The 19,401-nt window shown below is 39.1% G+C and overlaps 1 protein-coding gene across 1 annotated transcript in view; it reads right to left on the bottom strand.

Moving 5' to 3' along the window:
• Window positions 1-19,401, bottom strand: part of STK32B (serine/threonine kinase 32B) — a 179,067-nt gene that overhangs the window by 10,896 nt on the left and 148,770 nt on the right. Inside the window, exons 9-11 of the mRNA XM_056326850.1 lie at window positions 18,415-18,540; window positions 12,396-12,527; window positions 11,574-11,638 (exon numbers count right to left, since the gene is read on the bottom strand). Of these exons, the coding sequence (XP_056182825.1) occupies window positions 11,574-11,638; window positions 12,396-12,527; window positions 18,415-18,540 (323 nt within the window). The remainder of the gene's footprint in view (window positions 1-11,573; window positions 11,639-12,395; window positions 12,528-18,414; window positions 18,541-19,401) is intronic.

Genomic DNA, 19,401 nt, shown 5'->3' with positions numbered 1-19,401 from the left:
CTTCCTGTCTAGCGGCTGTATAAACTCACCACACAGCACGCTTAGCAGAGCCAATTTGCTTCTGGATTAGAGCTAATTTACACCCACACTGTTCAGGTGTGCAGAAATTGAAGAGTACTATCAGCCTGGAACATAGCACACAGCAATAAACACTGCCAAGAGCAGGGTAATGAAGTCACTGAAGAGTACAGGGGTGCAATTACCTGTTCGTCCATGCGGATGTGCCTGTAGCATATCCAGGCTCTGGGTCTGCCAGCAATGGCTTTTCTGCATGACTTGGGCTATATCTTGAAAAATACTTTGTCATCTAATTCCCAATTGTTTCAGATACCTTTGAAAATCTTGTGTGCTCCCTTTGGGGTAGGAGCTGTCCTGTGTCTAACCAATATTTAACTCAGTCTGTTTTTGGCCCCAAACATGTACTCTCGGTACTGACTGCTTTGACAGAAACAGTTGTAATCTGAAGTCTGTTTTCCTAATACACTGTGAGGTATGTGTTTTGATAGCTCAGTAGATTACCATGTAATCATTCAAATAACTCTGTTTAACTCCATTTAAATTTAAATGAATGAGGTGCACACTAAAAGTTATGCTTTACTACAGCTGAAGGTAAAATGATGGAGGAAGTATCCCTGTGTAGCACAGACGTCTTCTTGTACCACTGACATTCATAACATTTACTCCCACCATTTCCAAAAATCCTTAGGGAAATGTGCTTACACCACAGCTAATAGATTCAGGTTGATAGTTCCTGCTGAGTAATTATGTTCAGTAAATGCCTGTGAATATAATTTTCTATCAACCAGCAATTTATAATCAAGCGTAATGGGTTCAGGTGCACATACAGCGTGAGTGACATATGAAATACTAGTATGTGGAAGTCTGGTGACAGATTATACTGGATGCTGTAGTCTGTTGGCCTGCAATGTCTTGAGGTCTCAGGTTTACCCTGGGAACTGATAAAGCAAAATAAGAGTGAAGACATGAGGTATATAAATGAAAACATCAGATCATGTGCAGCCATTTAAGAAAATAAGACTAAAACTTCTGATCAACACTAACATTAAAGTCATGTTCAGACTAGTAAAATAGGTGTTTCTTAGAAATGGGTTATTGTCCATCCAAGATAAGGATCATCATAAACAATATCTGTCCAGCCACATTTTAAAATGTGAACTAGTTTTTCTAGTTTAGGTAAGTCTGCAGATCCACATGTGCAAGGAACAGGAAAGCAGCTATGAAATTCCCAAATAATCATTTTATTAGACTTTGTGGGACCACAGAGAGAAAATTTTCTTTCTAGTTAGCCAGAATCCAGTTTAAAAACTACAGGGACTTGCCCAGGAATAAAGATATTTCTCAGCAGTGTAGGCCAAAACTTATTCTCAGGAAAGACATTCATTTCCTAGCCTGCCTTTGGTGTGTATACTGAAGGATGCAGTCTCACCCTTTTGTTCAGTTGACAGCAGAAGAGTTCACAGGAGTTGCTTTGAAGTACCCTCTTCCTTTATTCTTCTGGTGAAAGTTTCAAGATAAAGTGATTCTTTGGGTCAAATACAAATTAAATATACTGGGAGAAGGACACTTCGTCATCTGCATCTAAGGTTAGATATACTTTACTGGAAACATATTCTCAGCCACTGCCACCCTCACTGAGACCCTGGACCTCAGCAGGAAGATCTTAGAGACGAGTTAGAGTGAAGAGGCTTATAATAGACAGCAGATCACAGTAACAAGCATAATTTTGCTGACAAACAGAATTTAAAGACAAATGATATTGTGATGCCTGTGAAATGCCTGCTGCCTTTGTAGTGATGGTGATGCACAGGTCTGCAGCTTTGTGGCAGTAAACTGGTGGAACAGATACCGCAGCAAAGCAGGACAGGACGAAAGGGCTGTCAGCCATCACCAGGATGTGACCATTCAATCCCATCTCATTTCTTCTCTTTGCTTTTCACACCTCTCCCCTGGTGCTGAGAAGATGATTGTGGTTCAGAGGTGAGTGACGAAATATTACGTGTGACAACCTCCTTGCATGACAGCACCAATTTCCTTAATGTCGCATCCCTAATTGAAACCGCAGCTCCCATGGGAGCCATACAGTCAATAATTTAAGAACTGGGGTATGTGGAAAGCTGTATTGGGTTTGCGTGGCAAAGCTTTTGTAGTGGGAGTCTACAGGGGTGTCTGCTGTGAGGAGCTGCCAGAAGCTCCCCCCATGCCCGATGGAGCCAACGCCAGCCGGCTCCAGGATGGACCCGCCGCTGGGCAAGGCCGAGTCCATCAGTGATGGTGGTAGCACCAAGGGGACAAAGTATTTAAGGAGGGGAAAGAAACGGTACACAACAGCAACTGCAGCCAGAGAGGAGTGAGCAGGTGTGCGAGCAGCAGCCCCGCAGACACCCGGTGGGTGCAGGCAGGGCCGGAGGGGCTCCAGGCGCCGGAGCAGAGGTTCCCCCCCAGCCCGCGGTGAAGGCCGCGGCGCGGCCGGCTGTGCCCTCAGCCCATGGAGCCCGCGGGGAGCAGGGAGAGACATCAGGAGTGAGGCTGAGCCCGGGAAGGACGGAGGGGTGAGGGGAAGGTGGATTAAGATTTGGTTATATTTCTCATTATCCTACTCTGATTTTGATAGGTAATGAATTAAACTAATTTCCCCAAGTCGGGTCGGTTTTGCCCCTGTCGGTACTGGCTGAGTGACCCCCCTGCCCTTATCTCGACCCACGGGCCTTTCGTTACATTTCCTCCCCCCTGCCCAGCTGAGGAGGAGAGTGATGGAGTGGCTTTGGTGGGCACCAGGGTCAATCCACCACAAAAGCCAGTCTGGCTCTGCCTGATTATTTGGACTTAATAAACACTCTCAGATTGAAATGAGTGTCTGGGAAGAGGCTGGTTCAGCCCTACCCTTCCCCTCAGAGCAGCAGGCTTCCAGGAATCACAGCCTGTAAGTTTCCAGGGAGCAACCACAGCCTGCACTGACCTCTCTGCTGGCTCATCTCTCTCTGCCTATTCCTCACGCAAGATTTATCTGCCAAAGTCCAAAACTTAGATTCACAAAAAGTCTAGTTAACCATGCAGCTCTTTTATTCCCTGAAGGATGAACACCCCCAGAGGAGGTGTAGCTGGCAGTTCATTTGTGATCACACTGTTTAATTCACAGCCTTTAAATAATTGCCAAACCTCCCTGTACAACACATGGGGAGGGTGGTTACCTGAGTCAGGTATCCACAGAAGCCACTGTATTGAACAGTGAGCTGTCTAGGCTAGTCACTAAGGTGCACCTACAACAGGAGTATGTATTATGCCCCAGGTAGGACACAGGCAAACTATCTCCAGCTGAGTTTCACAGCCCTGAGTTCTTCCCAGAGGATGGGTACCTGACGTCCCCTGAAACACAGCAAGGGGCAATGTGAATCTTAACCTAACTTTCTTACTGCTGTAAGTCTGCTTTATTTCCCCTGTTTCCAAAAAGGACATATACATATACATATACATATACATATACATATACACATTTTACTGTGCAACCCTTGTGCTATTATGAGCATTCTATATGAAGATGGAGACCTTAAAAGCAATGAGAAAGTATACAGGCACACGCCCAGACATTCCATCTAACAGCGATTCCCATCTCTCATAGTGGCCCATTTCAGTCATTAGTGGACACTGTCAAAGAACAAGGCAAATGGAGACAAACGTCTGCTGTGGCATATCCTCCTCACTACTGACATTTCCAGACTCCCCAGATCAATGAGTATATCAGAGGTTTCACGTCTCATGGACCTAAATTGATTTTTTTTCATTAATTTCTCTAATACATTTTGGAATCTTTTGGTATCCTAAGCATTGACTTGGCAACGTGTTGCATTGCACTAAAAAGCATAGCTTTTTTTCTTTTAAACCTGCAGCCTGATAACTTTGTGACCTGGAGTTACCAGAAAGAATGAATAATCATTGTTTAGTCATCTTCTCAATAAGTTTCATAACATATTATTATTTAGCCAGTTTCTGTCTTTTCAGTTGCCTCTCTCTGAGTTTAAACTAGTTCAAGTCTAAAATTCTTCAGCGCGAAGATTCACCTGTGGCCAATCCCATTTTTCTTTTCTTTTTTTTGGCAACCATTCTAAGTCCTCTGTAACTTTTTTGAGACAAGGAAGCAGAACAGCACATGGAACGGAGGATGCAAGTGTATGTAAATCTGTATACACACAATGACACCCTGAAGTTCATTTCTCTATAGCTTTCTTTGCAGTTTTGAGCATATTAACACCTTTTAGCTGTCCACTAAGCATTGCGCTATCCACAGTCTTTTCAAAATATCTCTCCTTTACAACTGAAGATAATTTAATCTGTTGCCATAAAGGTAAAGTTTAAATTATTTTCTTCCTAACTTATTTACATTTATCAGAACTGAATTTCAGCTGCCATCTTCTTATTATGCTGTAACTTGGAACCATGACCATCATTACTTACTGCAGCTCTTTGCAATCAGATTTAGTTTTGACTACTCTGGCATCATAAGTGGGCTTTGTCACCTAACCATTCACTTCCCTTTCCAACTCATTTATGAATATATTCAACAGATACACAAAGTATCAAAATGACTGGCAATAATAATGTATCATTACTGGTTTGTTTCTGCATAGCTTCAGCAGCTGGCCCCGAAATAGTTTTCTAAACCAGGATGAAAAGTTCAGTCTTCATAACTCAATTTATGGAGACTCACAACAAGTGAGAGTTTATGCTAGTAAAGACATGAAGAGAGATGAAGAGGACTCATGAAGGTAATCCCCTGCGGTCACTGAATGACCTGTTATGCAGCCTTCATTTATCATAGATATGATGTGTCCCATGTAATCTATTTAAAAAAAAAAAATATCTTGTATGGTGCTTAGAATCATACAGTTTTGGTTCCTTTCCAAAGTCTGGGATGTGCAAAGGAAGATTTTTCTTTTCTCTCCTTCTGAACTGACTTTTGATCAGTTTCTCTGAGGTGTGTTTGTGTCCAGTTTTCTGTAAATTGCTGGCCTACAGTGCTGAGGTTCTTCATCTGTTATCCTGATCCTTCCAGGACCATGTTTTGGCACAGAGAATACTCTGATATATGTACCCTGACACGAACTTTCATTGTAAATTTGGATGTCCATTTGGTGAAGCGTAGCCACTACAGTGATATTATTACTTGCTTGGGAAAACTATGCTTATTTTTCATGGAAGGCTTTGAAAATGAGGTTCCAGATACTCATTAGCCCCCTGTGAAACTGTGAAGAGAACACATTATTGAAAAAATGGCTTTTGTATGACCACTCTTTCTCAAAAAAAGTGATTTTGAATTTATGCCTACATAAAAATTACTGGCTTGGACCTGCTATGCCCAAATCTTTAGGCTGCTTGACTCACTAAGATAATAGTGACATTTGGACTGGTAATCTTAAACCAGTAATCATGAGCAGGAATCAAAGACACAAGTGTAAGGGCCTGTGTGACCAAGAAGCTGTTATTAGTGCCCCAAAACAAACCAGATTTAATCACATTCAGAAAGGCATTTTTCTAATTAGGTGAGATTGCAGGAGCAATCTCAAAAAGCAGACGTATTCATTAGAAAAGGGACAAGAAGAAGATCAGCAAAGACCAGTATAACCACTTGAAATACTTAGAAAGATATAGATTTAAACTGAATTAAGGTCAGCAGAAGTGGCAAGAAAAGAGCATTCAGATATCATGGGGATTATGATAATATAAATATCTTCAGAGACACTAAGTGACATAAAATACTAAGAAAAGTACATTCAATAAGGTATACTGCAAATCATTATGGATATTCAATTCCAATCCAACCAAAATGAAAGAGAATACTCAGGGACTCTGGATTTGAATCTGAAAAGACAATTGAAATGAAAGAAAAAGAACTACAAAGAGAGAGATAATAAATTTGATCTTGTAAAAAATGCAGAGAAAGTTAAGTAAACTTTTATCCTATGATAGGAACAAAATCAGACAGGATTTTAAGCTTCTTACTCTGCTTAAAACATGTTCTCTCAACTTTTGCTGTTTATTCTGGGAACAGAGAGATGTCTGTTCACCTAGAGCTGTTCATTACCTTTTAGGAAAGAACTAGGTATGGACAAACAGCAGGAATTATAGAAGGAAAAGAGAGGTGAAGGTGCAGCAACCATCTGACTGCTTCAATTTGTGGCAGAATTTTTTTAGTGTGGTTGTACTGAGCAAACACTGGGAAGAGAAATAAATTGTACCACTAGCTTAAGAAAGAGACAAGCATGTTCAGATCAATGGGAACTTAAGTAAAAACCCCTCCAACTTCAAAATCATCAGTAGATTTTTGAAAATTTCCACTAGGATTGTTAAAATATGGATATTTTGCTTATTGATCTATTACATTTATTAAACTAGTTTTGCAAAATTCTAACCCATTTTCACGTACATTGGATATATGAAATACATGTTTTATTCAGTAAAAGGTGGCTGTATGATTTTACATTCATTAGCATGGTGATAATTTTGAGGAAAAGATTGTGAAGCATCTAACTGAAGGATTATTGTGCTGGAGGAGCAAGTATTTCTTGTTTTCTCCTCTGTTCTTTGTTTGCTCACCTCTTTAATCTTAAAGACATCTTTAGGGAGAAGAGGAGGAACCATAAAGAGTAAGAAATATGATTCCACTACATCCAAATATTGAAGTTATTTCTTCATTTTTGGCTATTTCAGGTTTCAGACATTCATAAACAGATGTAGATGTAGGTGAAGATTTGTTCAGTGGTAACAGCACAAAAATAGCAAACTAATCTGTGCTCAGTTTTTTAGTAAAGCCGAGAATGAAATGTGACTTTGTAGAATCTTTCTTTCCCCCACAAAAACCTGAAAATATAGCCTACAGCTTCTAAATGAGATAGAGTTCTTGAAAAATTGCTGGTAGGTCTATGGGATTACAATTCAGATACTGCAGAATGTTTGTTGCTGCATTTCTAGATATAATAAAGCATATATCTGCAGAAATAGATTTAAAAGCAGAAAAAAATCATTTGTTACCCAAAGGAGCCAAACAAATCCCTGAAATCAACTTCAGATCATATTCTCCAGCTAAGACCCAGTGCGTGGACCATTTCTAGATCACAATTTATTTTGTTTATGTGTTCAAAACTAAGTAAGTTATTTTACTGACACTCTTAAGGAGAACAGAAAACATTTCCTGCACCACATTCAAACTTGGACTGTAAAAGGATTTTCCCACGTTATTTTTCTTTGGATCAGGATGGCAAGAACCCTCTGTTAAAGGTTCTGGAAGATAATGTCAATGTGGACAGTTGACATACAACCATGTCTTATAAAAAGACACACAGTATTTTAATTTGTAGGTCACATCCACTGAAATATCGATGTTAATAAGAATAAAGCCTTCCATCTAGTGACACTTCAGCTACTCTGTATCTGAAGCACTGGAAAAAAAAATCAACATAAAATCTGCTCGCAGTCTAAGAGATTTCATTCTGGATGCTTAATGTTTTTCTGCACAAATGAAGATGAAGGTATAAAACTACCTCTTCAGAACAGTTTAGCCATTTTACATGGAGTAGAAAGTATTTTTAATCCATGAATGTTGCGCATCCCTAAAGCTCCTCCTGGTCTGCTGTTACATTATTTGGAATTGTATATGAGTGTCCCAAGAGGAAATTACATTGGGGGTGGAAGATGAACATGGCCCAGATTCAGTTTTACTTAATCCTTTTATTAGAAGAAATGGTGTTTCATAGGAACAACTGTTGACTCGGATCACAGACGGACTTTGAAACATTCAGTGTCTATTTCGCACACATGAAAGCAGTATTCTCTGCAGATTTCACAGATTTCCCAGTCCATTCTATAGGATTAACAATAAGAACATGCCTAGCTAAACTGAAGCACAAAACTACACCTGGACTTTATAACTGCCATTTTTAGTACACAGGACAGTCTTTTGCACTTATATAAATCTCAGGAAAATGGTTTCATTTCATGTCTGGAAAAATTCTTTGTTTGGTAGGGTTGTTTTCTGGCTTTTTCTACAAACTGGGAGTTGTTGATCTTCACTCCATTCCTCCTCATCTCCCCAGTGAATTCTGAATAGTAGCAACAGAAGATACTGCGTGATCAGGAGTGTGTGAGTATATACAAATCTAACTTTTGTTACTCAGTTACTGACTACACTTCCTTGTCCAGGGAACTCATACCGTTAAATCCAATACATAAGGAAAACAGCTAATATCGTGGATCCAGGTCCATTCCTGATTCCTGTTTTAACAAAACACATTTGTTCTATCATTCTGCATCTCTTTGACTATATACAACGATCTATTTCTTTTTAATTCTTTATGTCTTTCATCCTATCTCATAACAGTTCAAATCACAGATATCAGACACATAGTTAAACTATAGCCCAAGCAAACAAATTGCATTCAAGGACAATGTAAGACTTACTGAGAAGGTATGTTGCCTGAATGTTGCTGGTAAAGCCATCTGGAAAAATATCAGCCTTTTTAACTGAACCTACTCACTTGAAAGCTTGGCTTGGAGAAAATGAACTGTCTTCCTCATGCACTCATCTTGCTTAAAATGTTCCTATAAATAGCAGTTGCTAATTACTTAACTGCAGAAAGTAATAGAAAAGTGAAAATGTGCACATTCTGTCTTTGCCAGCATTAACTTAAACTATTAAGTTACTTCATTCAGTCTTTTCAATTATTTTTAAATTATTTCTAGCTTAGTAAGCATTTTCTTTACCTATCACCCCCATCCGTTTGCAATATAAGAGTTTCTGGTAGTCTTCCAAGCTCCTTGGGAAGAAAATAAATATGCCATATTTTAAGATTTAGAGTACCTGTTGCAGAATGAAAGATACATAGTGAAAAAAGAGTCCCAGTCTGGAAGTATCATCAATATATTCAATAAAAGCAGATTTATATCATATATATATATATCATAGATATTTTACAAGTACTGGATTACAAAATGTTGTGGAACTGGGATGGTTAACATTGCACTCAGCTACACATTACGACTTGAATTCATCTTGGTCAGTCAAAAATTTATTATTTTTTTTTAATTTTGATATTCTCATCTTTTCCCTTGAAAGATGGACCAATTTTTTTGATTCAGAGTTTCATAGGGTTTATGTAGTGTACTGTGCCACTGAAGTAAACTGAGCAGAAGGCTTAAATCACAAAAAAAATGAACATTTTTGTAGATTAATACAATGAATTTCTAGGGAAGCATGCAGAAATTTTCAAATAGCTAGACTATATAAGCAATTCTGTTCTATGTAGAGGAACATGGAGGAATATCGAAATATCTGGCTGCATCAATCTGAGACTGATTTAAACCCCTGCTTGGGATTGACACCTCACCTGATGGTACGATCACATATCATTGCATATTGAGCTCGTAGGAACAGTTCATCTCTTTCAGCATCTGTAGCTGATGAGAATTCCTAAGAACTTGATTGGCCATATGGCTTTGGAAATTTATGTAAACACAACCTCACCCTGTAGATACAGCCTTGAGGGCACAGAAAGGTCTAAGGAAAATCACCGTGAATTATACTGTGAACTACCAGTATATTGGTGTGCACTATGTAGCCGCTTCTCTCCGGTATGATAATATCTGTGTCTGTCATTACTCTTCTTCTGTTCCTGTTAACTTGAATTCACTTTGCACTTCACAAATTCAACCTCTGCTTCCCTTCTTACTAGCATTCTTGTCTTTCAAAAGTATTACAGAATTCTCTCCAAGTCCTTCTTTAGCTCTAATACAATTTAAACAAGAAATGATTGTGATCTGGCATTAGACAGTGCAGGATCTGTTGTAGGTCTAGACTAAATACTTTTCCTTTACCGTGTCAAAGCCAATGAAGCATTGACCAAAACACATGCTGTTCTGAATGAAATACATGTTTTTATCTTTCATTTCCATTTTACTTGTACTCCATTTAAAAGTCTCCTTGATCTCTCGGCAGCCTCTCAGAGTCCTTTATAGCTTGTGTTGTTACTGTAGTTGTGCAATATGAAACAAAAAAAATTTCCTATGCACTGCTAAAAAATGTTCAAGAATAATACAGTAAAATTATGTCAAAAGAAATTTTTCAATGCTAGTGAACACAAACAATCAGATTTTGGAAATGTTTTACAAAATCTGGTATTTTATTTTATCTTTCAGAAACCGATGTATACTGGGTTTCCTTGATATATGTGCCTCCCAAGTAGGTGAGCAAGTCATATCTGGAAATGAACTAGTTGTACAAACAACTTCTTGAAAACACAATAAATTGATTTATCAATGTAATCTTTATCTAATCTTGTTATTACAGTCTTACTTATTTTGATTTTTGTGGACTAATAAAATTCCTACAAGGTTCAGGCTTTCCCTACCTCATTGATACAAAAACTGATTCAGAGAAGACCACCAAGACCATTCTGAAAATCTTTTGTGAGCTGACTTGGTCTGGCTTTTCTTGTTTATGGCTTTTACATAAACATATGGCTCTCTTGTGCTAGAGATTGTGCAAAATAACGAAGAATCTGTTGGAACTTTTTTTTTTTTTTTTCATTTTAAGTCCTCACTGTAGTTTCTGTGAGCATTCAGTACTGGACATAGACATATCCCACGGATTGTAAAAGGAAAAATAGGATTATCCATGGCGTAATTTCCTTCATGACATCATGTCAACTGTGTAAAGTTGACAATACCTTTCCCAGTTTTAATTACAGAAGACAGTAATTACCTGCATTGCAAACATTAAGCAAGATAGTCTTTTTAATCAAATTTTAACATCTCACAAATCCATTAGAAAAAATTGCAGATACAATTAGGTCAAATAAAACCACTGAATATATTGAATGAAATGCAATAATTTGACCAGAGATATGAACAACTCCCTGTTAGGAGCTATATCCATTAATACAAACATGTCCATAATGGCTGCAACTCAAACACAGTAAATTATGTGAAATGCAGTGTATTAATTGGACCAGGTAGGTTATTGACATGCTTGGGATTCAGACTTGTGTTTCTATGAATTCTGGCTGACTCAGACTATGAAGCATTTCCTTGTATGTCTGATGTAGTTTTAATATTTATCTTTGTTGAAATAACTAATATTGAAATAAACTTCTTTATTGTGGTGAAGTATGAATAGCATTTTCAAGTCAGCACACTGAAGTTCATATCAGCAAAATTTCATGAGTTATCACTTTCCTTGGTTTTGTTCAAGTCCTGAAAAAGCAGCTCCTTGTATTGTATTCCCTTTTCTTAATTGCTAACAGTTTGTCTGGAGAGTGTCAGTGACATTTACCTTATCTCTCTAACATACTCCTATCACAAGCATTTCTGCTTGCTTTCAAAGATGGAAGAAAGACAAAACCATCACACCAGAGACTGTAAGAGGAAGAAATCAATGGAAAACCAGCCTTTTAGCCCTTGCTGCTGTGATCATTAATCACTTTTCCTTACACTGGGAGGAAAAGAAAAAAAGTTCTCAAATTAATTTCAGTAGCGAATGCTAAACAGGCATTAAGAAATGTACTTACTTCTCTCTGTTGAATATGATGAATTCTTTCCTAACGGTTTCCAAGCACTGCTGCAGGTGTACGTTCTTTAAAAAACAGCATGAATAAGTTGATTAAAAAACATGGAAAATCATAGACCAAAATCACAACAGCAGAAACAATACTGAACAAAAAGGTTTATGAAGGGATATTATCAAAAGGTGTTTTGGGGACCGTGATAGCACAATCAGTCTTTCTTTCTTTTGAAGAAGTTCTCGACAAATAATTTCTGAGGATTTCTAAGGCGATAGCTCTAAGAACAGTTTGCATGAGCATTCAAAAAATCATTAGGAGTAGCAACAGAATTTATAAAATCTCACTGAAATAAAAACTCAAGTCTGGAAAATGTTTATTTCTTAATCTTCTCAGTTTAGATTTTTTTTCTACAGTGAGTCTTTCTACATGGGACACATTAATGAAGACTGCAAGAGACAGCTTTAAACATTTATAAATAACGAGCTTTTCACAGCCTACTTTTCATTTTTGGTACTAGCAGTTGTTAAATACTCCTTGTAACTCTCTGTCCATGTGTGGTAGGCGTATTTGCCAACTGGCAACACTTTTTCATACTTTAAATGAGCATCTGTGAGAATCTTAAAAATGATTACAACTTAAACATGTCGTTACTATTTGAATGAAACAAATGGTTGCTTTTTATCTTTCTTTGGAGATGGTTTATGTTCTATGTAAAATGACAGACATAAAGTTAACTCTTTTCAGACACAAGAAAACTGAACTTAACTGAGTTTGCCTATTGAAGACTGTAAGTGAAACGTCACTGACTGCAGCCACTCTCCAACTTACCAGTGGGCAGGTTTCCTTAGCTCCATCTTTCGATTTGTTTTTGGCAAGTCGCTTTTTCTTTTTGTGGAGAGGCTTGGACTCTAAAATCATTTCTTCAAGTTCAAATGTAGGATCACAGTTCAGTCTTCCTTTCTGGTACAAAAGGATTCAAAGTTACTCTTTGAAGGATCATTGTGGGGTTTTTTTTAGTTTGCTTGGGAAATGTTAATAGCATTAATAATGACCCAGTTTCCCAACCAAATCTATAAAATGAAAACTGTCTTTTTAGGCCTGAAGTGATGCTCAAAGTTTAAATAAGGGAGGTAAGATAAAAATCGTATTATAAAGCAATTATGAAGAGTTAGATCCTTTACCTAGTTATACACAGATGTATTCCTACAGCAACTACAATTACATCACCCCAATGAGAGAGATTAATTTGGCCTAAGGTCTTCCTCAGAATATCAGTTAGTGCTGTAGAACATAAATGGCAACTGCAATAGTGCAGGAGGGATGGGGAGTAGCTGTAAGACATTACTTGTTAAAATCTGATTTTCTGAAGAGTTGCAGGTGGATTCAGTTGCATAGCTCCTGTCCATGCTAACACAGGAAGGAGCAGGCCTTTTTTGGTTAGCAGCATTTATATATAAAAAAATGGTTCGTAGAATCATAGAATACAGGTTGGAAGGGACCTCAATGATCATCTGGTCCAAGCTTTCTGGGCAAAAGCACAGTCTAGACAAGATGACTCAGCACCCTGTCCAGATGAATCTTAAAAGTATCTAAAGTTGGGGAATCCACCACCTCCCTGGGGAGATTATTGCAACGGCTGATGGTTCTCATTGTGAAAAATTTTCCTCTTGTGTTCAATTGGAATCTCCCTAGGAATAACTTTACCCATTACCCCTCATCTTTTCCATGTGACTCCTTTTAAAAAGGGAGTCTCCATCTTCTTTGTAGCCACTCTTTAAATAATGAAATATGATAACAGGTCTCCCCCTAAGCCTTCTTTCTCTAAGGTTAAACAAACCCAGTTCCCTCAGCCTTTCCTCCCATGGCAGGCTTCCCAGTCCTTTGTACACATTTGTGGCCCTTCTCTGGGCCTCCTCCAGCCTGTCCGTGCCTTTTTTAGCATAGTGCAGACCAAAACTGAACACAGTATTCCAGGTGTGGCCTGACAAGCACTGTGTGGGATAATGACTTCTTTATCTCTGCTGGTGAGGCCCTTGATGCAGTCCAGTATCCTGTTGGATTTCTTTGCCACAGCAGCACACTGTTCAGTAATATTGATCTTGTTGTCTACCAGGACTCCCAGGTCCCTTTCCACAGAGCTGCTCCCAGCTGAGCAGATCCCATTCCATGCTGCACTCCTGGATTATGTTTTCCAAGGTGCAAGACCTTATGTTTGTCCTTGTTGAACTTCATAAGGTTCTTGTTAGCCCACTCTTCCAGGCTATCTAGGTCTTCCTGCAAGGTGGCTCTCCCTTTTGAAGTGTCCACTTGCCTACTCAGTCTGGTATAGTCAGCAAATTTCATCAGGGTACACTTGATTCCCATCATCCAGATCACTTAGGTAGTTATTAAACAGCATTGGGCCCAATAGCAATCTTTGGGGGACCCCACTTGGCAGTTTGAAAAAGAGCTATTTACCCCCACCCTCTGCATGCAGCCTGTCAGCCAGTTCCCCACCCACCGCACAGACCACTTTTTTACACCACAACACATCAGTTTCTCTATGAGGAGGCAGTGGGAAACTGTATCAAAAGCCTTGGAGAAATCCAGGTAGACAATGTCCACCACTTGCCCCACATCAGCTGAGCAGGTTACTTTGTCATAGAAGGCAACTGGGTTCGTCAAGCACGATTTGCCCTTGGTGAGTCAGTGCTGGTTTTTCCCAATCACATGCTTCATTCCAATTATGCTTTTTCTGTTTTATCCCATCTATTATGCTTTTTCTTACCCGTTACTTACATTACTTAAATATCCTGGATTCTTCATTTTTATATTGGTTTGTGATGCTTGAACCAAATCTTGAGATTCTTGGTTGTATCAGGAAGTTCTTTTTTAAGCAGGATGATTGAAAACACCATTACTATATGGCCATTTCCTTCCTTGGTTCTTTTCAGATTCTTCCTTAATTCTTTTCAGGTTCTTGATTCTTTCAGGTCTTTTCAGCACAGACGTTTACAGGAGCACCATTTATGCCTTGAGGAGTTCTTTTAATTCTATTCATTAGTGCAGTAAAGCCACCTCATGACAGCATTTACAAAGAACTTTTCCTCTCCTATTTAGGGATAAGGGCTAGGGTATGGCCAGAAAATCTATGTCTCAGCTGACCCCAATACATTTTTAAAAAGTCACCCTGAAACCAGGACACACGACTTGGCATCCTAATTACTGGATTAGTCTTTTGCTGCTCTTGTGATCAGAATGACATGACTTCCTTTCTTCTCATTCTTTCAAAGCATTTTTAAAACAATTGCAAACAATTTGAATTGTGTGGTGGAAGATCTTAAAAGCAGCCTGTTTTCCTCTGGGACTGCTGAGAGTTCAATCGCACCATCGTCACCATCAAGGTGGAAGTACTAAGATAAGTCATACGTATGAATGGCAGATATTATTTAGTAACCAAAGCCACTAAGCAATAAAATCACATCAGAAACTTTTATAACGTGTGGTGTCTTACAACAAAACATTTAATTTAGAGACACTCTTCATCATTTTGATTCCTAGCAAAGTCTGTATACTTAAAGTACAGTATTAAGCTGTCTGATGCCTTTTCCTGCATACCATCCAGTCAGGTTTAGTAAAATTTGTTTGCTTTTTATTAAGGGAGGTTTATAGCTTATTTATATTTATTCATAAATGAATAATTCTTTATGCTTGATCAATATCAGTTCCTATCCTGAGCATGTACAATTTTAGGATTTGTCTGAAATTAATTTGTCTGAATAAATTTGTCGCATTAATTCTGAAGCTTTAAAAATGAAGCTTTTAAAATTACGTTTAAATAATTTCTTGCTTCCTTTATCAAATATGTAAGAATACAAAGAAAAGCACTAGCAATTTATGACTCCAAGCTGAATATAAAGAAACTATCTAAACCATACAGAAATACACATACTAGTTAAGTAAGAACAATGTTTATGGAATCAAACTACGAAGTGAGAAATTAAATTATGGGACCTTCCTACCACAGGCCTCTCACATGCCATCTTGCCTGCCTTCTGCAGGCAAGCTCCTGACAGTAAGCTGTCAACATTTATAAAATTCTCCCCGTATCAATGTATGTTGGCCCCAATTCACTCTCTCAACAAAGCCTGAAAACCAAGAAATGTTTTGTTGTGTAGCCCCAGTTAATCAGTGAAGGTTTTTGCTGGTGCAACAAAGAAAAAAGTTCTTGGAAAATGCATGGCCAAACTTGGCATCACGAAACAATAAATCTTACTATAAAAAGAAGTGTTGTGCTAGAAAAGATGTTTTGACTCTCACCATCTCACTGTTTTTCCTAATACACCTGATCAGCCTAGTGGAACATGGCCTGCAATATCAGCCTCTGTTCTGAAGTGTCTGGTAGAGCTTGTAGTGGGACTTTCAGATTAATCTGAGTAGATAAATGTAACTTTTTAATCCTATTTCCTTTTAAATGTAGAGTATTATTTTGCCTCCAATATTACAGATTTCCCTCCAATATTCAGATTCCTGCCAAGACACAAGTAAGGTGAATCCAAATGTGAAAAGAATAGCTGTCTTTGGACACATGTTTAATGGCAGACATTTTAGGAGGACTTCCTCTTTTCTCAACTTCCATCACATTCATCTTTCTCAACATCAGCCACAGAACAGGCCACTTGGCTAATAGAAGAGTACCAGGCACATAAGTTCCACAACTCCTTCTGAAATTACATTTAAAATTACTTTTTTCACCATCCTTAAGAAGTCAGGGAACTTACCTATACTCTCTCAGGAGTAAGGTACCCTCAAAACAACCTAAATCCAGGTGTAAAGAAGCAAACAGACACACAAGAACTCTGAATTAAGACGTTAAGGTTGCTTGTCTCTGGCCAGATGCAGACCACCACAAACGTATGCCCCAGCCCTGGGCAGGCTGAGCGTAAGCCAGATGGATGTGGAAATCTCTCAGCCCCTTTATTAGGTCCTGTTACTACAGCCAAGCTGCCATACATCATTCCTTAGGAGGCAGGCTTCACAAGGTGGCACATGTTGCATTGGTTAGCTATACGCTCCTGGACTAAGGTTGGCTTGAGTCCAACCCTCAGGAGCAGAGTTATGATGGATGGTATGGCCCTAGGAATTCAAGCTTGAGTGGGAGCAAGGATGAGACTGAGACATCTGGGGAAAGGAAAACTCTGGAGCAGGAACAGGAGCAGAGCTAAGACTTGCCGTAGGCGGGCTTCAGTAACCAGTTCTGCTGAAGCAAGTTGAAGTCCTCCCTCTTGTCTTTTAAGCCCTAAGACATGTACTTATGCATGAGTAGTCTCTGTGAAGTCTGGGACTCTCCTGGATCCCATGTATGTTGTACCTTTGGGTATGGGGAACTGCATCCTTCTTTTAAAATACAGAGCAGGGTTGTGAAATCTCCTGCATGCTGACAGCTGTGGACTGAACTTTCTTCTAGGAGTAGGAGGTCTAGTTAATGTTGATTTTTGTCTGAGAAGGAGTTGGGCCACACCTCCGATATCTCAGTTTCCATTCATCTTGTAGATAGACGCCATCAGAAGAACAGAGTTCACAGTCCACTGGGCCAGGGAGAAGCTTTGCTCTGCAGCGCTTTGCTTAGGGTAGCAACTTAGGAGAGCATAGGGGAAGGCCTGGCATGGCATAGCAGTTATTCCAGCTGCAGGGACATTGAGTGGAAGGGAAGGGGTCCTGACCATGGTTTGGCAGATATGACATTCACCTCTCAAGCTTTCACCTGGCACCATCATTCAGCCACAATGTGAAAGGAAGGAATTTCAGCCCTGGTGAACATTACCCTGAAGTGCCTAAGAGGGGGCTGCCTTTCTCTTCATCTGTCATGCTAGTTACCTGTTGTATTCCTGGTTCTTTCCCAAGCTCCCTGAGGGAGGCCCTGCTTACCCACCCATAGCTTTCTTCTGCAGGATATAGCTTCCAGAAAAGGCTCTGGTCAGGTGCCAAGAAGCACAGCAAACACTGCCAGCCCTGGGCAACCCACCTGGCTGCCTCTGCTCCACTAGGCAATACCTTCTCACCCTCAGCTTCTGCAGGGCTGGATCCTCATCAGATTTGGCAAGAACTCTGGTGTGCACCTGGATGAGGACAAGGTCTAGCTATTCCCCCTTCCTCATCTTTATTTACAGTTGCATTAAAAAAGAATATAAACAAACCTCGGTGTGCTACAAATGTATTGTTTGGTGAAGAATTATGGTACAATATAACTGAACAAAGAAGAGAAACATGCTAATGCAGTCGTTACTTTTTATTCATGTCCCTCCAATCCATTTAACTTACAAATGATAAAAATGGAAATATCCAGAAAATACCAACAAAAAGGAACAACAGTAAAAAAGAAACAACCAGAATCCCTCACAGAATCTGAATGTTTTAGTGTAGCAAACTGTCACAAAGGAAATAGGTCAGTCTTTTGCAACAGTATTTTTTAAGTGAAAAAGGAACAGCACACTGGTATATTATTAAGGTTTTGCAAATGTTATTCAGATGCCTAACTTTCAGAGTAGCAGCTTTGGTATTCTTTGGCTCAGAATTAACTCTGACAATCATTTGATCTAACAGCTGAAACGCAAAGTCTGGAAAATGTTTTTTAGTTGAAAAGGGAAAAAACAAACAAACCAAGGTTAATTAGTTTTTGTTGTGATCTAATGAAATGGGTCAAATTTTCCCTTAGCTGTGACTGAGTAAATGCATGTAGAATCCAAAGTAAAGCTTCTGTGAGAAGTAAATCACTGAAGAGCAATGAATGCAAGCATAAACAAGTAAACCAGCAGTGATAATTAAAATCAGCATTTGCAAACACAGTTCACCTGGAATATCAACTTACGTTAGGAACAAAGCCTGGGGTCACAGCTTTCTCTAGAACAGCATCCCAGTTGACATCAGCTAGGTATGGAGAGCTTTGTATGTCTGCAAGGCTGGAAAGGCGGCATTCTGGGTCCTTAGTGAGGAGCTGTGATCAAGCACAAGGCATTTTCTAAGGGACTGGATGCCATATAAAAGAGTGAATGTATCACACACAGAAATTGTATGATACAAAATTTTGAGTAAGAAAATGGCTAGGGAATATTATAACAGCTCCTAAAAGTCCCAATCTAAAAAAAGATAAGTAGTAACTCATAGGATATGAATAGAATTTAATTGCCACCAGATGGCTGTTGCAGGCATGAACTGTATAAATGTATTAGCAACAAAAGTCTATTTACAAACACACAAGAGGCCAAGCCACATGAAACATCAGAGTTCAATGCCACCCAACCATTTGTGTTTAGTCTTTAATTTATTGGAAGATACAGTTACACTGAGCATCCTGGCAGCAATTAAAATTAACCACCTCATTGCTCCATCTATGAAAAATAGATTGCTTATTGCTGCAAAAGAAATTGATCTTCTGTGCTCAAATATTCAGTACTGATGATCTGAAACACCTGAGAGGCAGAAAATCCTTCAATGTGGCCAGAAATTTAAACCAAACAAAAACCTGAGGTTCCAGGAAGAAGGCCATTTCCAGGGTCACAATGCATTCAGAAAAGAACCCTCTCTTGCAGCTTAGTGACATTTACAGCAAAGTGGCTCAACGGCTGTTGTTGCAACTGTAGCAACATGGGACAGGGAGAGATACAGCCTTTTTCATTTCTAAGCTCCCTGGATGGAAACTGTAGCAGAAACTCAGAGGGCAGAGTGGTCCTTCCTTCCCACTCCCACATGCACAACCAGGGCTGGAGAGAATGGAGGCAGGGCACAGAGTGGGAATTATTGAACCTCAAAGTTTTGCAATCACTAATGAATCAGTTTTAAAATAAACAGAAATACT

The sequence above is a fragment of the Falco biarmicus genome, chromosome 1 (genome assembly GCF_023638135.1).
Source record: "Falco biarmicus isolate bFalBia1 chromosome 1, bFalBia1.pri, whole genome shotgun sequence".
In the NCBI taxonomy this organism is placed as follows: Eukaryota; Metazoa; Chordata; class Aves; order Falconiformes; family Falconidae; genus Falco; species Falco biarmicus.
Note: the sequence above shows the minus strand (reverse complement) of the source record. Positions and strands in the feature narration are given on the sequence as shown.